Below are 18,477 nucleotides of genomic sequence, written 5' to 3'. Positions count from 1 at the left end.
TCCATTTCCTTATAAAATTATAATAAAAAATAAATAACGGGGGCGGGATTGCTCAGTGGTTAGCGTTTATTAGATTCTCAAACAGAGATTGCGGGTTCGAATCCAGCCACTGACCCTTGGATTTTCTCTTCCTAGCAGCTTCTTAAAACTCCGTCTCATGATGATCAATAACAAGAGGAAATGTTCCGGAGGAGTTAGTTCCCTGAAAAAAAAACTCCGGGCGCTATTAATCTCTGATGTTAACGCGCCTTAAATTAAAAAAATTAAACAGAAAGTGTTAAATTCCTTCAAAGCGTAAATTAGAAATAAAAATAGGAAACGTCTGGGGATGTTGTTGAAGGTTGAGTACATTACTGACTCTTTTCCAGAAAAACCTGGATTTAAGGGATTTATCTGTAGAACACCTGAGGAGCGTTGGTAGGTGGCGTTGTTTCAATTAGGTAACTACCACCTTTGTTCTTTTTTAGGGGTTACCCCTTATACGAGTAACCTGTGGGTGAATTATTTTATCACTGAGGTTACAATGGGATATGTTGACTTACCTGGCGTCATTGAAGGGATGGGTTATAAAACCATGAGTCGACTAGTCGTAAAGCAGAACGCCCCAAAACATAAACAAAGGTTTGAATGCTTCTATATAACAAATTAGCAATCAAAATTCTATCAGTCTTGTCAGAGCCTTCACATAATTATCTCTTACTGCATTTTACGTCATTAAATTTTCTTTAATCTTAGAATGTGCTCTATGAAGCAAATTGAAATTAGAAAATCTACAAGATTTCAATGCTTTTTCTTACTGGCCGAAAAGTAAGCCAGCTATTGGAAGTTTCAGCCAAATAAAGAGTTACAATTAAACAGATAAATCTAATTTGTTAAAAATCTATACGAATGAAGAGAAGTCCCCAGTAACTTTAATGCTAAGATAGATCAGAATGTGAATAAATATACAAATTTATTTATTTATTGAATTTTTATAAATGTAATTGTAATTTTATTATTTCTCATTTATTTATTTCATTATTTTGAAATGCATCATTATTAGATCAAACTCTCTCCATGATTGCTTAACTGTATTACCAATTACAAATATTTTTGCATTCTAATTATAGACGATGGCGAAGTATTATTTATAAAAATAATTTTGATAATTAAACGTAAGATATCTGTTACGATTTTATTAATCGGTTCAATGTGTAAATCATACTAATTAATTTCTTTAAAAATTAAAAATAAATTATAGATAATGATTTTCATCTTAAGGGGGAGTGGGGAAATTATTATTTTTTTCTTAAATACTTTTTCTTTAATTCTTATTTAAAAGAGGGGGAGGGGATTTTAACAGTGGCTGGCGCAACCCTTCAAACGGCGTACAGTCCCCTCTTTATACTTATAGTAAACAAGACTGCATTACTTAATACGCTGTTCTACAGCGAACTTCAGTCCCTCGCCAGCCTTTCTACAAAACTGCCGACACAAATCAAATACTGCCTTAATTCAATTTTCAGTTGGGTTTTTTCTTTTTAAAATCGATTATTTTATTTTGCTTTTTACAATCAACAGTGTTGCCACAGTGAGTACAGCTTTTTATTTTTAGAAATAAAAATTTTCGAATATTTTTATTTGCTTATTTATTTTACAAGACGAAGAAATAAATTTTCTAATCATTATACTAAAAGTTTTTACTGAAATAAAATAGAATCTAAATTACGCTAGTTTTGGTAACTATGTCATTGTAAAATTAACTTGTTATACCTGCTATAACCTTCTAGGTTAAACCTGCAGTACGTGGTCTGTAGGTTATAGTTGACTTGTTATTTTTTTGCATTTACTTACTGCTTGTGTGTGCATATGATAGTCATATCAATTTTTGGCTGATTTATCAAAATATATCTGAATCTGAATTCTAAGTCGGAGAAACGATTTCAGTTATTTTATTGTGTACGTCTTTTTAGTTAGGAGTGCTTCTGAGCTTTCTGAAATCACAATTTTTCAAATTTGAGGTTACCTTCTGGAGCTTTTAAGGGAATCAAGGCAATTTTGTTTCAATTTTGAATCTGCCAATCGGAAAATTTTACAGAAGAGATTATAGATTATTAATTTTTTTTATTCTAATGAGATGTGCTCTTAAACAATTAGCTTAGTACTCAAAAACACTCAGGAATAAATAAATGAAGATCAAAATTTATTCTTTTATCAAAATTCTTTTTTGAGGAGATTCTGAGAGAAAGGGGTAAAGTTATGTTTATTTATAATGGGCAACATCAATACGTTAGCCATTTATCAGCAGTATAATAATAATTCACAGGGAAGGGATAAGGAATTAGATTAGGCTAACGTACTAGATTTCCACGCGGAGATCCCGGGTACGAATCTAGCTGCTGGCCCATAGATTTTATTTTCCTAGGAGTTTCTTATTGCTCACTGTCCGGTGATGGATAGCGTTTTCCGAAACGAGAGAACTTAGTTTAGATGCCTGGAGCCTGGTTTAGGCGCCAGTGACTTCAGATGTTGATGCGCCTTTAAAAAAAAGAAAATGAATAAAGTGATAAGTTTGGATCAAAGAAGTCATGTTCCCTGAAGAAATGAGACTAGTCCTCTTGCCACCCCGAGCATTCGTAAGTGTTAAATTTATCTAATTGCTGCCTCTCTGAAAGTAGAGATCAGTCATTTCCTATTTAGCTACGACTTATATTGCTTTAAGTTAAAAAAGTACTCATTTAGATGTCATTTCATTCAAATTGATTACGTAATATTTGGGCCATATGTCTAAATTATAAAACCGGTGGGTTGGAAAAGAAATAAGTGTTAGGTATTCTGAAGAAAATAGGTTACGAGGGAAAGTAAAAAATCAGAAGGAAAAATGAGGCTTATAAGCCTAGTTAATGGAACTTTAGTATGTGAGTCTGTCCGTGTGGTAGTTAATTACATTTAATGATAATATTTTTTCGTGTGGTTTTTGTCCAGAGGCGTCGCGATGTGATCGCTGTGGCGTTAAAGAAAGTGCGTCAATTTCTTTTCTATTTTAGAATCTAGCAACAGTCATTACAATTAATTTATTTACATTTGGTAATTTTCAATTTTTTTAAGGTTAAATATACAAATTATTCGTTACAGAAATTTAGACGGTAAGGTTTGCTCTTATTCTCTAGTTACCGCAACTAAAAGAGGCTCATTGCGCCAGATGACCTTGGGCGCCTAGTAGGAGCATATCTTTCTCCATCCGTTTTTACGATATCATCTTCTCTGACCTAATAGTGTTAAATGGTCCCCACACCAAAAAGCTGGAGATCCGTCCTATGCTTCTGGTGGTTTGTAGAGACTGGACCGGGCGTAGTTCTTCGCCTCCTGGCTTTAATTTTTTTTATTCTAATGAGATGTGCTCTTAAACAATTAGCTTAGTACTCAAAAACACCCAGAAATAAATAAATGAAGATCAAAATTTATTCTTTTATCAAAATTCTTTTTTGAGGAGATTCTGAGAGAAAGGGGTAAAGTTATGTTTATTTATAATGAGCAACATCAATACGTTAGCCATTTCTTGCAGGTTCTAGCAGCCATTTCTTGAGTCAAGAAATGGCTGCCTATTCTAGGGTGAAGGGATCATCGATTCTCCCAGAAGGACAGTGTTACTCATGTACTATCCTAATGCACGATTCGCTAAAGATTTTAGATATTGAGCTGGTCCTTATAGCGTATTTTAGTAAGGGTTGTCATTGGGAAGCTTGGATCCTGAAGAAGCGTTTCTAATTAATTAGGGGGGTAATGAGGGGGAAAAAGTTTGAAAGTTTTGCTATTCTTTTTATGACGTCCGGTTGCCATTGCAAGTCTCTTTAAGAATTTGGGGCCAAGAAATGTCTAGTAGACATTTCCGTTATTTAAACTCTTTCTATGCCTAGAATATTTTCCGTACTTTGATACTTTTTGTTTTTTCGTTACTGTTCTGAACTGAAGGGCAGTGGGGCATTCAGTAAATAGCAGGACTTCCTCTTGCCGAATATAGTAAAAGAAGTGATGCTATAAATGAAAACAGCATTGTATTAGTGGAGTCATTAGTTAAGTTTAGATAAGATCGTCGGAAAAGTTTGGTATGAAAAGTAAATTTATGGTATAGTAACAGTTTTCAGTTGGAAAAAGGTGGAGGGTAACAAAGGCTAATGTCTTTCAAATGAAGTATTAAAAAACAAAATACACAATCCAGTAGAGCTGTACAATATGTCGTAACAACCGGTCTTTTATCTCCTCCTTGCGTACATTCTGAAATTTATTTTAGTCTCGGCTTTTGTGGTGGGAGAAAATTTTTCGATCACTTCTTCTTTCTTTCCCCATTCGGTAGCCGCTTCTATAACTTAGTGATAACGAATCTTTCTTTACTTCCTCATAAGGCCAAGAGAAGGGAAAGTATTTCCGCCGCATTATTATTGATTTTTCACCGGAAACCCAGACAAATGGCTTTTTTGTTCGCAGGCTTCTTAGGAGAGTGCTGAAAAATAGTGGGGAGAAAATTCAGTGAAATAGCACTTCCAGTTGAGTGAATTTTATAGCTAACTTTTCATCAGATTCCATGGAATTACAATATTACGTTTTTAGTTCTAAAGATTCTTCTATTTTGATCTTTTCATAAACGCGGTGTCGAATATTTGATACGATCGTAGTTCTTCCTTTACCAATATTAATATAAATTAAAAATATTTAGTAATAATTTTGTGTATTTCAAAATTATTTTCTAAGAAAGAGCCTGGTCAAAGATTAATCCATTTCTCTTTCTAGTTTCAATACGCCTTCAATAGATAGCCTACATTATCGTCTTCATACAAAACTAGTAATTATTATTTGAGTTGGGGCGCCACGCCAGCCGAGTGGTTAGAGGCGAGACCTGCGAAGCTAGATGTATTGTGGTATTGGGTTCGATTCCCGGTCTTAGGCCTTGGATCTTATTTAATGGTTAATAAAAGAAATATACAGTACAGTATGTTTGCTAGTCGCCTCCGTCAACGTCACCTAAATTGGTAGTTGGACGTTAAGCCCCGCCTGAAAAAATAGGCGATTACTTTACTTTTTTTTTATTATTTGAGTTTAATTTAAAACACACCAACTATTAAAGTACAGCTCATTATAAAGTAAGTAGTAATCTTTATGATTACAAGTTTAGTTTACAGTCTAATCATGCTACTGTAATGGTTATATAATCATGTAATTGTTGGCCAGTCATTGATGATTGTACTTGATTGTGTTAAAATTATTTTTATTTTATTGTTTAATGTCTCAATTTGTTTAATTAGATGTGGAGATCATTGCTCCTAGGTTATCTTTTAATGAAAGGTTTTTTTTAAGGATTATCGAGAATTTAGTTCTGGTCTGAACTATATCAGTGAATGTAGGAAAGTAGATTCTTCTCGGTTGGTTTTTGGGAAATTCAGTTTATGGCCAAATTAGGCACCTCCCTCCGACTTGATTTGATTATTCCTGATCCAGCTGCTTGACCTTCTATTTTTTTTTCTAGGCCACTGTCCTATCTATGTAAACTAAGGTCTGAGATATTCAAAACTCTGAACTATCTTCAGCTTTTCTGAACCTCATTAGTAAGGTAATAACTTTATAATATCACTGTTTAAATCGCACCAGGAAATGGCATCTACTTTTCTTCATTGTTATGACTTACCATTTCTTCTTTAGAATGTGTCCAATAAAAGATGAGAGCCTTGTTTGCAGTTGTTAATTTGATAAAGTAATATCTTGTCTTAAGAACCAGCTGTTTAACTTGCAAGTTATAGATGCATTTAAAAAAAAGAAAGAAAAACATTCTCATCTATTATCAACTCCGTAATGCATTTGCATATCATTTCATTAAACCTAGAATGACGTAATGTTTTGCACATCTTTTACGTCACACTTGTGCATACTCCAAGATCTTCTTAATCTTATCTCTCTTTAGCATTCTATCATCAGTCTAATTATTCAGTTTTCGTGCCACAATACTGCAAGTTTTAAGACGCTCAGTTGATTTGAATTGTTAATTAAAACTTTGGCATTTATATTTATTAGAATTTGCGAATTATTTACACTGATCAGCGGCTGTTTATATTTGGAACATACTTAGATGTGGTGAGGCGTCCTAGGCACTATTCGAAGGCCTTTTAACATGTGTTGGTGGTTCAAGTGGTATGCATTCTATGGAAGTGTTGGATGCAGCGCTTTTACTTTGAAAAATGCAATCATTGTCTTCTGTATTTTACGCAATTGAAGAATAATATTTATCCTAGATTTCAAAGAAGTCTATAACCGCTCAGTTACCGTGGCGCCTCTATAGTTGTACGAGTTGGGATTGACCAAACCGTTCACCTACATTATTCAATTCTTCAGAATCATCTCACTTAGTGGTTCAATGATGCAGTTATTTATTTGGGTTAAGTTCGGGATTGGCCTGGCCGTGGATGAGTGTCAAACAATGCTTAATTATCTGTAATTCCATTTAATAAGCGGTTTCAACGTAGAATGCTTCTATTTCTATACTTAACAGTTGAAATCTCAGAAATGTATTTAAGTGTAGCTTACAGATCGTCTTCAGTCGAATCGTTAGCAAATTCATTTCTTTTAACATCGCAATTTAATTTGCATTTTTATTCTTGTATTTAAAAACAGTGGCTCTCAAACCTTCAGTAAATATTATACTTATTATTTTCTTTATAGTTCTCAAATGAAATTCAAAAAGAATTTGTCTATATTTAAATAAATCTTATTTTTAGAGCTCGTAAAATATTTTTAGAATTAAAATATCAAATAGTAAACAATTGTAAGAAATAAAACTTACGAAATAAAAACAACAACAGAGAAGTTTAGTTAGTAACAGTTATTGTGTAGTTTGGATGCTACTTTCACTACTAGACAGATATACTACAAGTATTTGCATAACTTCGAGTGTGTGTAGTGTTGTTACTGAAGTAATTTTCTGTCTACCATTTTATTCAGTCATCAGTGATTAAATTGGTTAACTTCTTGTTAATTTTATGTTTCCGGTTAATTCAGGATTCTTTGCTGATTTTCTTCTTTTTCTATTAAGGTTTTTTCTTTTCTAAAAACAAATTATATATAGTGGGAATATGCAGTTACACCTTAAAAAAAAAACCGATTTCAACTCGTTTCAAATTTTTGATTCTGAGGTCAATGGCTCCCGAAGTTTTTTTTTTTTTACGCCACAACTGGGCCTCAGGACGAGCAGTGTGCTGTAGGAAGCGTGCTGAATTTGAACCTAGAATCTCCGCTTTGAAATCCACTATACGCTAATCACTCAGCTAATCTCTTCCCTAGGGAAATCCGTTTAATCAGTGATTGTATTACCCTTTATTTATTTATTTATTTATTGTATTTTTTTTATTCTCAACTTTACATCAGATTCTGTAGCCGGTTACAACACATAAGTTGATTTCTTTAAATTTTTCAACTCCTCAGAGATTTCGAAATTAATAAAAACATACTTCGTACAAAGAAATTTTCGTTCAAGAAAATCTCGGTAGACATGAGAAAAAAGGAACATTTAACGAAATAAGGGACTTTCTGAGATCTCCAACAGAATTTCCATTCACTTACATACATTGGGAAATTAACGCAATCAATGTACAGCAAGAGAATGTAAGATTTTTCTATTGAAAAATACGTAATAATGGAAAGTGGCCCTTCAATGATCACCATCCTTAATGATGCAGCCATAAGTCTTTAAAATTTAAATACTATCCAGTTTTAAGTGACGAAATATTAAAAAAAAAAAAAATTAAATATTTAGTAAAAAAAAAAAAAAAAAAAGAACAGAAAACTGTGATGCTTGATGAAATCTCATTCAGCTGAGCTACAGCATCCAGAGCCTGTGTAACCTATCATTAACGCTGGAATGGTTAACCATAATTTATTACAAAATCTAATATTTCATTTATTTAATTTTTATTTATTTTTAGAATTATTTAGTTTTTAATTTATTTATAATTCATTCATTTTCGTAACACTTATTGTATCATAAATCTTGACCCTGGTTATTGTAATTGTTATCTCATTGGATCTTGTTGCCTTGATCTGCATCTTTCTTGTTATCAGTAGATCATTTAATTATGTACTCATCCACTTTCTTGCTCAATAGTTTACCTAATTAAATTATTATTAATGTTAGTCATTAATTTTGGCCATTAAATTCCAAAAAAGATCGTTTCCCAGCGCGCGCTGCAGTGTTGGAAATTCTCAGGAACTTAATAATCAAAAAGCTTTGATTATTTTTGACTAATATAGTTCAGATACTATGTTGAAATACTTAATTGAAGTTGTGATTTCATTTTTTTCCCCCCTCGCTTTACTTAATAGCAGTGTTATTGCTAAATAACCCGTTTATTAGCATATGCGAATGATATTTAATCTTTGACCTGTAGAGTACAGTCACTGTGCTCCAGACATTGTTGATAATGATTGTAACTATTAGACGGATAATTACAATATGGCTTACTAAAGTTATTAAGATTATCTGTTGTTATTTTCTCTAGTTTTTTTTTTTTTACCCAGTTTTGTTTACATTCAACTTGGTGAAAGTATTACGATCGAAAAATCAAATTTTCAAAGCAGATTTTAAACATGTTTTGAGGAACCTAAAGAATTAATAAATTACCTTTCTTTCATCCCCCTCAATCTCTCTCTCTCTCTAATTTTGTTCGACTGTGTATTAATCGCATGATTACCCTGCAGTAAGCCTCGGATTATACATTAAGATGTAGTTTCAAGTTCAGATGCTGATGTCCAAAAATATCATCGAAATCTATCCGTAAAACGTCAATGAATTTCAAGTCCTTTTGTCCATATTAAGACAAACTAAATCTCCCATAAAAATGACTGCCTAACTATCGTACCAGTTATGATTCAATTTTTCACACTCATTCAACTCTGCTAAACATGAAACTTAACAATTTACGACTTTACATTATTCGGTAGTTTTAAAATAAAACAAACATTTTTTACTTTTACCTTGGTTTTCATCCAGTTTGTTTATAAACCTTTAAATTCAGTGTAATCAAAGTGAAAAAATAAATAAATAAAAATACCGTATGTGTTTGTAATAAAATAAAAAAACGCTAAGAATTAATAAAAGACTTTCGCTCTTAATGTCTACAATAAAAATACTCTTTAATTACATTTAGTGAGAGTGTGTCGTCTCATTACAAAAAAGGATCAGCCCTGCCCCCAGTGTTGAGTGCGGTCAACTAGCAGAACTAACAGCCTTGGCCTACTGACGATAGTTCTTTAACTTGGAGACACTTACTGGACATACGTACCTACTTTTTATGTATATGGTATATGATAGTTTGTTGTAACGGTTCAAACTGTGCGTGCGCATATGAGTTTGTTAGGTGGCCGTTCTTTTGAACATAATAACATCAATGAATCAAAAATTTAACATTCTAAAACACGTATCTGTGGCTAAACACTTAACGGCCATTTGATTGTGTCCATTTCCTAAGAAGTATGACAAGTAATCCTTTTTTTTTTCTACTTTTCTATTTTGTTGCTTCTGTTGATCTGAAAATAATAGTTCTTAAAGCTGGGGGGCCACAGCTAAACTGATGAGGCTTCAGAATAACTTTAAGATTTGGATGGCCTTAACTACAATGAACGGGGCCCTCAAGCTGAACCCAGTGGCCTTTTTAATACTCTACAGCTAGTTTTAACTACTCTAGTTAGTTTTAACTGGAAATATCCTCTCTGAGGTCCCCTGCGTCTGAAAAAGTGATTTTTAGAAGTTGTTTTGTCTGGGTGTTTGATGTGGTCTGCGAATCTCAAAATTTTGTTTTTTGTATTGTATTTGGAATCATCATAAAACCTGCTAATAAGCTTTTAGATACAGCCACAATACCAAAAGCGTTCGTTCACTTTGCTGAAACGATTTTTCAGGTTAAACAAAAAATAATAATCCTAAAACAATAATTATTTTAAGTATAAGGAAATTGGTTTTCAGAAAATCTTAAAAAAATTACTCAATAAAGTAGACATGGAAAGATTTTTGATTTTTTCTTTCTTCCAATATCGAGAAAGCACTATCTGGAGGTCGGTAAAAAACTGAAAATAGTCCAATGACCTAGATGTAAGGATGCTTAGTTTAAAAAAGAGAAAAAAATTAATTGGCAGTTCTCTGTTATAGTCGGATCCTCAGGAAACCTGGGAAAGGTGAAAAGTTTTCTATCTAGCCCAAAGATAGCGTTGCTTTTTCGCTAAGCCCCTATAAAGTTTGTGATCCTGTGTGTTTGCACTTTGAGGAATTTGTTCGCACGCACCATTTTCTGACTCAAGGAATCTGCACTACTTCCTTCTAGAAGTGGTAAGATTTCCGGTCAAATTTGGACCTCTTATCAACAATAAGGAATTTAAATTAAGTTCTGACTGATGAATCTCGTGCCGGCTTGTAATTAATCTCACCGTAGCTACGATTCCTAAGAGTATTTAAATTCACAAATATTTGTACAATAGTGATTAGCGCAATGATTAATGCAATACACTGGACTTGTACATAGAGATCCTGGATTTGAGTCCTTCGGCCAGCACTTATATTGTTTTTCCAAAAGAGCTTCTTACATTTCACAGAATGTTCATCATGGTTGTTTTTAAAGGTAAATCATTGGTCGATGGCACTGAAAAAGTTACCGGGCGCCAATGACCTCAGACGTTGTCCTGCACCAGTTAATATACATATATCTATGTCTGTAGGCGAGATTTTGCGAAAGATTTAGTTATGTTTCACTTTTATTGACGACGGCAACTTCTTAAAATCTAAGGGAGTGGTCGGCCTAGATCTGGTTTCCAGATGGTGACGAAATCTGGAGTACGGTGCTTCGCTCTCTCTCTCTAACAATTTAATTATTACCAACATGTTATAACTGAATTATGTATGATTTTAAGTATATATTATATATTTTTTATTTTTGTTTTAAAAACCAACCTGCAATGTTGATAATTTTAGTTATTATTATTTTTACTACTTAAAAGCGAATGTGGATTTCTTCTTTTTTTGTTTTTACCGGATATATCAATTTTAAGGACTCTTGTGTCCGGAAAAGTGGTTTTAAAAATTAGTATGTAAATTAGCAACAAAAATCAAAAATGGGAATTAGAAAAAAGTTCAAATTTGATATATCCTATCGGTGCTTTCATTGGGGCCGGAAAAGATCAGCTCTCTGTGTGCCACTTTAGTGAATAGATTTTTTTAAAAGGAATTTTCTTTTAACTTCACGAGTTTTTTTTTAAACTTCAAAAATTATTATATTCGATTTAAAAAACAAAAACCATTATTGCTGACACAGGAACTTGTGACATCCAAAGTGACAATCTTAGCGCACAAAGAAAGCCTACAACTGACTTAAGCAACATCCCTCTTCAATGATACCTGACATCAACGCGCGCAGTAGTCATCCGTCCCCCTACCTAGTCGACTGGACAATTAAATGGTGAGGTAACAATGTAACTAATGTTTACCTCGTACATTTCATTACTTCTGTATAAAAATTGATTAACTGATTTTATCGCATTTCCTTCCCCCCCCTCCCAACCACCAAAGAAAAGAGCATATAATTTTCTTCTAAATCAAAAACCTGGTCAAAAGACAAACAACCACAGGGGAAGGGTTAGCTCAGTGTGTCAAGTATACTGGATTCCAACGCTGAAGATTCTAGGTTCGAATCCAGCTGCTTGGCCCTTTAGATTTTCTCTTCCTTGGAGCTTCTTACATCTCACTGCCCAGTGATAGTGTTTTGTGTAAAAAGAGGGCACTGTCCCGAGGCCGGCGGTGCACTCGAAGAAAATTCCGGGCGCCAAGACCTCAGATCTTGTAGAAAAAAAAATACAATTCCTTCTCATTTTTATTTTAATTTTTTTTGATCCTACGTCATCAACCGCCAACTTCCACCTTGAGTAATCACGCAGCCCAGTACAACTTTACCTTGCCGTAATAATTAATTCCAGGGTCCAACTACCTGTCTGATTTCGTGGTGTGAGGTGTTTAACAAGTTACTCCTAGCTTACAATAGATTTCCCGCATTAGTGCACTAAATAAAATCTCAGGAGTTCAGGAATCGAACTTGTGACTAAAAAGTGGTGCATCCACAGATTATAGATAATATAATCAAGCAGTTAATTAAAAAAATAAAATAAAAGTAAAAATTTTAAATTCATAGCGAAATGGTCAAAGCACTAGAGTTAACCCTACTCTAGATCCATTTTATCTAAATAGGGATTACATATAAATTACGTCAATAAATTTTATACACGTAACAATGACCTTTACGATAATTACCAAGAATCATGCTTCTCAAGTGTGGGTGGTTGCGAGGATATTTTTTTTTTAAAAAAAAAGAGTGCTGGGAATTTTGTGGGGTCAGCCAAAGATAAAGACCTGATTGGCTCAAACAAGGAACTCATCATTCTCGCCTGGTTGAATGTATGACCCTCCAAATAGAAAGTAAATATGCACAGAGAGAATTACCTAAGAGATCTCTAACGGTAATTTAAGGAAGGAGAGACATCTTTGGACTTATATTTACATTAAACATTAAAATTTTCTGTAAAATTGACAAAATTTACTAAATTATAATTATTGTTCATTTTTTTTAATGATGGTTTTTGTCTTAAGTGGAGTTCAACATTTTGATAGCCGCCTAGAGAATGTAGACGGTTTTTATAAATTGACTGTATTGTCACAAAATCTGAAAATGATAGAAATTAAAACTTTTTTTGCCACCCAGAAAACGGAACAATAAGATTTGGGCAAAATCTAACAACCGGAAAATGGCTTCTTAGACTATAAGTTTAAGACTTCCTTCCAAAGTACCCTGTTATTGTAATGTATGATCTTGTCATCTGTATAATTTTATATTAGGATGGAAAGGGCTAATCCCGGTTGCAAGAATACCAGAGAAGGTGGTTATAGTTTCTTCTAATGTGCCAGTTTAGTAGATTGTATAATCTTATTGCAATTTTACTACTAAAAGTACCAAGTTACTGAATAAATTTTTCACTTTTCAGAGATGTTTTCGCAAGGTACTTTTAATAATAAGTTAGCAATTATAGAATGCTTTAAGATATCTATCTCTATCATTAACAGATCTCATTAATGAGCGTCAATTAATTAGGTGTTAAAACAATGGGCAACTGCGCAAGGTCATTAACTGCTGCCGCCGTATGTAAAGATCCTTCTGTTTTCTTCAGAAACTTTCACCCTGCTTTAGTATAATATTAAACAGCGCTATATTCCAGCAAGAAGTAGGAACTGAACATAGTAAAAAGTTACATTTGGTTAGTTCATCTGGTTTGCCGGACATGCGCAGTAAGAAAGAGCCAATTCACCTGCACGAATTTTTAAATGAAAGTGTTTACTTTCTCAGCTATTCCGTTCCTTTTCCTTTCATTGATCCACAATTGTGTCAAACAGCTGTTTAATAGTTGGCCCATTCTGTGGTAATTATAACCTTTCTTCTTCTTCAATTTCATTTTCATTTTTCACTTTCTTCTGCTGTAAGCACTTTTATTGTTGCTCGCATATTTTCTATACCAAGAATTCACCAGAAATAATCGTTTGAGATCTCCAGAGTCCGAAAAAGTGTTTGGGGGGGTGGAGATGTACGTTGGTACATAAACACTTTGGCTCAAAAATGAAAAAATTGCAAGGAGCTCACACTTTTTCTCACCAAGGAACGTGGCAATATAAATGTCTTTAACAGGAAGACCATTTTAAAGAGCAAGTTTTTCATTACTTTGAGATTTCCGCGATAATGTCATCAATGATTTTATGAAAACTTTTCCTAAGTGAGGCTCTTAATATAACTTTTATTCGAAACTTTTCAGATAGAGTGCAGTAGAGAAAGGATTAGCAAAGATGAGACTGACCATATGTCTGGTTCTATTATCGGCAGTGTACGGGTGTCTTGCTGGCCCAATATATCAAGACCAACAACTGCCTCCTGCACAAAAACTTTACATCACAGACGATATGAAAATGGCAATGGTTAAAGTAAGTGAACTGTTTAATTAATTTCTGAAAATATACAGTTTTCTTTCAAAAAAAAACTTCGATTGCTATTCCTTAAGAGAAAGATCGATGGATCGCTAAGATGTCTTAGCGCCCTAGGACATCTCCTAATTAATTCCCTAAACACAAATAGAACCTCTCTTTGAAGAGAAGTGCTGCTGGGTAAAGCTTGAAGACATTAGTTTTACCCCTTCTTCCTACTCTAAAAAGAAGAAGAAGTACAGTTGTTTCCAATTTTGGGAACTCACATACCTGTTATATTATTATTATATACCTGTTAACATACTATTCCTGTTCAGGTATACCTTAAACTGAGAATGTCAAAAAGCCCAAATTTAGTAATCTATGTTAACACTATTTGCCACTTCTGATAATAAGTTTTTTAATGTTTTCGAGAAATCCGTGCATCGGAAGTGTTATTAAGAAGCGATTCATTATTTTATTTCAAAAATAGTTATGTCCATATTTCAATGTATTAACAATATTTCAGTACCCCGGAGGTACACAACACAGTCAATTTTTTCAAAATTTATTTTTTTAATCTTTCTAATACAATATTTCTTTTTTTATGACCCAACCACCTGTTATGGTGCATCTATGTTACTTATTATCTACCAAAGATCTAAGCAAAATAACTCCCGTGGGCTTATAAGTAAGAAAAATCCGCGAAAAAACTCTTTCATTTGCTCTCTTGAAAAAAATTAAAATTGGACATAGTGTTGTGTACTGATTTTATTTTGTGCGAATTGATATTATATTTAATTAACTCCCTTTCAGCAGGGTTATTATTGGGAGTTTAAAAAAAGACACACCACTCATAGATGGTGAGAGACCAATTTATAAAATACGCTTTTTATTAATGCCTTACGGGACCTCAAAACGAATGTGAGTTTTCCGGTGGAAACTTAAAATCAGAAGTCCATACGACCGCAATACTTCCTCAGATAATTATGAATCGTCCAATTATTCATCTGACAGGAACATTAGACGTTGCAAGTTTTTTTTATCAGGGAAGTCATAAACGTGTAAATGTTGTAAACATCAGTCCGTTATATAACAGAAACAAAAAAAAAACTACAGAGGTTTACAGATCGATATGTCGTTTAGACTTATTCATTGTAAAGTTTTTACTTTAAATCAGATTAAAGTGCTAATTATAAAAGAAAAAATGGTTACGTTAATTTTTTAATTTTATTGGCGTATAAATAAAAGTAATACAATCTGTGACAGGTTTTATTCCATATTCGATTAAGCAACGTGAAAACCGGTTTTCACAAATGCCCTTTATAAAATCTAACCAGCTTTATTAATAAAGTATAAATATATAAATGTGTGTGCGCGCGCTAAAACTTAATATGGCATTAAAACAAGGCAATGTTACTTAAGATAAGTGTACAAAGTGAAACGAGCTCTCGATTTTCCTGGTGTGCAAAAAGTTAGCTCTGTTAAATTTTCTTCTAAAATGTATCTATAACTGAGGCAAAGTGATAAGTTCTCGGTTTGCTGTAAGGACGGCGTTGCTATCAATGCAATTTACAACGTGATCTGTCGAATTGTTTTCTTTACAAGACTCTTTTTTTTTAGAGAAGTTTTACGTTTAGTTGGAATTCAACTAAAGTTAATGAAGGTTTAAGGCTATAAAGCAAGGTTATATAACTATGAAGAAATGGACATCTGTATTTAAATGGATCTTTAAATAGATGATGATACCCAAGAAAAGAACCACCCATCTAGTTGGTGCAAGTACGTGGTATTGGTTGATCGATGATTATTGACACCTAGGCATTCAGAAGAAAGAATATGTTACATTGTTAACGAATGCGTTGAAGAACTAGACTATGTTATTATCAAAAGGATCCAATTGATTTTAGGCGGGTTTTTTAATTTATTTAAGCATTTGTAATAAAAAATAAAATAGATACAAATGTAAAGAAAAAGCACATCCTTAGACGAAACAAAAACTAATTTGAAACAAAAAGTATGATCAAAACTACTTCATTACAACAAAGCCATAAATATCAACAGAGAAAAAATACAATAAGCTTCGCTTACTTTGAGAAAAAATAAATGTTTTTAAAAAATACAAAGGAAACTACATAATATTAGAGAGATTATTACTAGTTTGACTTGCTTATGTATGTAGGTGCTAATTTTTTATGTGGATCTCGCCGGAAATACAACAGCTATCAGAGAGAGAGAGAGAGAGAGAGATCAGAAACCTTGCCGAGAAGGGTCTTCCATGGGTTTACCGAGAAGCTAAAGGGATTATTTTTCTTTATTATCCTTAAAATGCAACTACCTTCGAAGGTGCAAGAAGCTGTGGAAACGTGTGAGTGATTAGAACTATGAATCGTTGAACTGTTTACCAGATTTCAAGTCACTTTCAGTCTTCTGCCTTTTTCTTCACCTGAAGAAATTTATGTGGCTGAAAAACATGTTGATTCAAATAAAAAGATGTTAGCAGACATAGATGGAAATTAGCACGTCTTCCAGCATCCAACTTTTGGTATAAAATCTATTGAAAGTAAACTAAAAGAGAAATGCACCATTTTTTTTAAACTAACAATTTGACTAAAAGTTAAATGTACGTTCAAAATTTGAAGAAAAGATTTGAAAAAGAAGAAAATAAAAAAACATACGTGAAAACTGAAAAAGGCAAACTGTAAATTAGCCTTTTCCAGGTTACCTATTTTCTACAAATTTGAAACTTCCTTTACGAGGATAATACTAAATAAAATCAAAAGGAAATATCAGTGAAAACAAGAAAGAAATTAATTGTAATCATATCAATGAATATAATAGCTATAATGCAGAAGCGTAATTGCAAGCTTGCAATAAATATATAACAACGCGGACGGCATTGAGAATGCAATCTCTAGTAGACATATGTTAATGCGTCTGCGAGTGTGTAGGAACTCTTTGATTACGTCATCTCTCTCTCAAAGTTTACTAACCTTCTTGGATATTTCGTTCACATTTTACTTTCCACTATGGACCAGTCTCTGTCACACTCTCTCACTCGTTCCCTCTCACTCTTAATCACTCTCTACCTAACGAGCCAACGAACGGTTTTAATCCAGTTGGCCGTCGTGAGCTTCGTCAAGACAGATCGCCTTTCTCTCTCTGACCTAGCTGTCTGCCTGATGGAGTTTAAATAGAAGCATTTATTACAGTGAACGGCCCTAATTAGGAATAAGCTCTTATAAGCGTATGGTATATCATACTCTCAATGCTTAGTAAAGCTTGCGCACAGTTTGAAAAATCTTGTGTGAATAATCACACGACTTTCTGCAGGTGTTTCTAATGTATTGTGCTAGAAGTCTTTAAAAAGTTTTCTGTAACTTACTTGTAAAGGATAAAAAGATTTCATAGAGGCCATTCAGTAACGAATAAACAAAATCCTGGTCTTGAAATTGGATATGAACAGTAAGAGATCAATAAATGATACATTCGCAAGCACAAAATGAAAGGAGCCTTCAATTTTTGTTTAACAGAAGAAATCTCTTTTTTACCAAATCGAAAATAAACGCCTGCTAATAAGATTTTTTTTTTTACATGGAATATGGTTTGTAGTAAGTAATTTTACCACAAAAATATCTTACTGTTCATGTTGCTGTTCAAATGGTTGCCGAAGATTTGTACATAGCAGTACGATGAGGTAATCTGGAACGCCGGGCTTAAGAAATACTTCTGTGATATAGAACATAGAAATGAACTAGTTTTCTTTCCATCTCTAATAGATACAACTTTAGATCGTAGATCTTCTTCCACATCCTAACAATAATCTTTATTTCACGCTAGTAACTACTTGTTCGACTCAATAAATCAAATTACAGAGTGAATCTCGCATGCGTCTTTCTTTTATTTCAATGTCAGAATTTTCTGATTGAAGACAAAATGTGTTTAAAGTTAAAATTATTACAAAATACTTTGATAGATTTCAAAGGCCTGAAGTTGACCGAGTAAAACTGACAATTAACTACCCTAACCCACAATTAATGTTAAAGCTCTTTTTGAAAGAAATTTTATCGCTAAGTTAATGTCCAGTCCCATTGAGGAACAAATGGATACAAAAGTTGGCTTCATTCGATTTTTTTAAGCTTCGAATTTTCTTATTTTGGTCACATATATACACACTCTTAGTCTATTTCCTTAAAAATTTACTTTAGTTTCAAGGGGACTCAACAACTGTATTTCCAATGAAAACTCAATAATGAAAATGTTATACGTTGCAAATTCTGCCTCTTGGTAATATGGGAAGGTAAACAAAGTTTGCAGTGTGATGCAGCAAACCAACTTTGGTCTTCAACTTTGAGCTGTCTTCTGCTAGACATATCGTTAAAAAGTTTCTAACATTTTGACTTCCAACATGTAACATCAGCATGCAATCACGAAAAATCGCCATACAATTACTTATTGTTCTTAATATATAAAAA

At 33.2% G+C, this 18,477-nt stretch overlaps 1 protein-coding gene across 3 annotated transcripts in view; it reads left to right on the top strand.

Moving 5' to 3' along the window:
- The first annotated feature begins 1,406 nt into the window (after nucleotides 1-1,406).
- The window catches only part of LOC141460047 (uncharacterized), a 45,886-nt gene continuing 28,815 nt past the window's right edge, over nucleotides 1,407-18,477 (top strand). The window contains exons 1-2 of one of the 3 annotated variants that reach the window (XM_074139678.1): nucleotides 1,407-1,570; nucleotides 13,858-14,023. In XM_074139678.1, the coding sequence (XP_073995779.1) occupies nucleotides 13,889-14,023 (135 nt within the window). In that variant the 5' untranslated portion in view covers nucleotides 1,407-1,570; nucleotides 13,858-13,888. Of the gene's footprint in view, nucleotides 1,571-1,789; nucleotides 2,616-13,857; nucleotides 14,024-18,477 lie in introns of those variants that run through there. The other 2 variants (XM_074139677.1, XM_074139679.1) reach the window with 2 other exon arrangements.

This window comes from Rhodnius prolixus, unplaced genomic scaffold (assembly GCF_049639745.1).
Source record: "Rhodnius prolixus isolate KJV_2025 unplaced genomic scaffold, Rpr scaffold_6, whole genome shotgun sequence".
Lineage (NCBI taxonomy): Eukaryota > Metazoa > Arthropoda > Insecta > Hemiptera > Reduviidae > Rhodnius > Rhodnius prolixus.
Note: the sequence above shows the minus strand (reverse complement) of the source record. Positions and strands in the feature narration are given on the sequence as shown.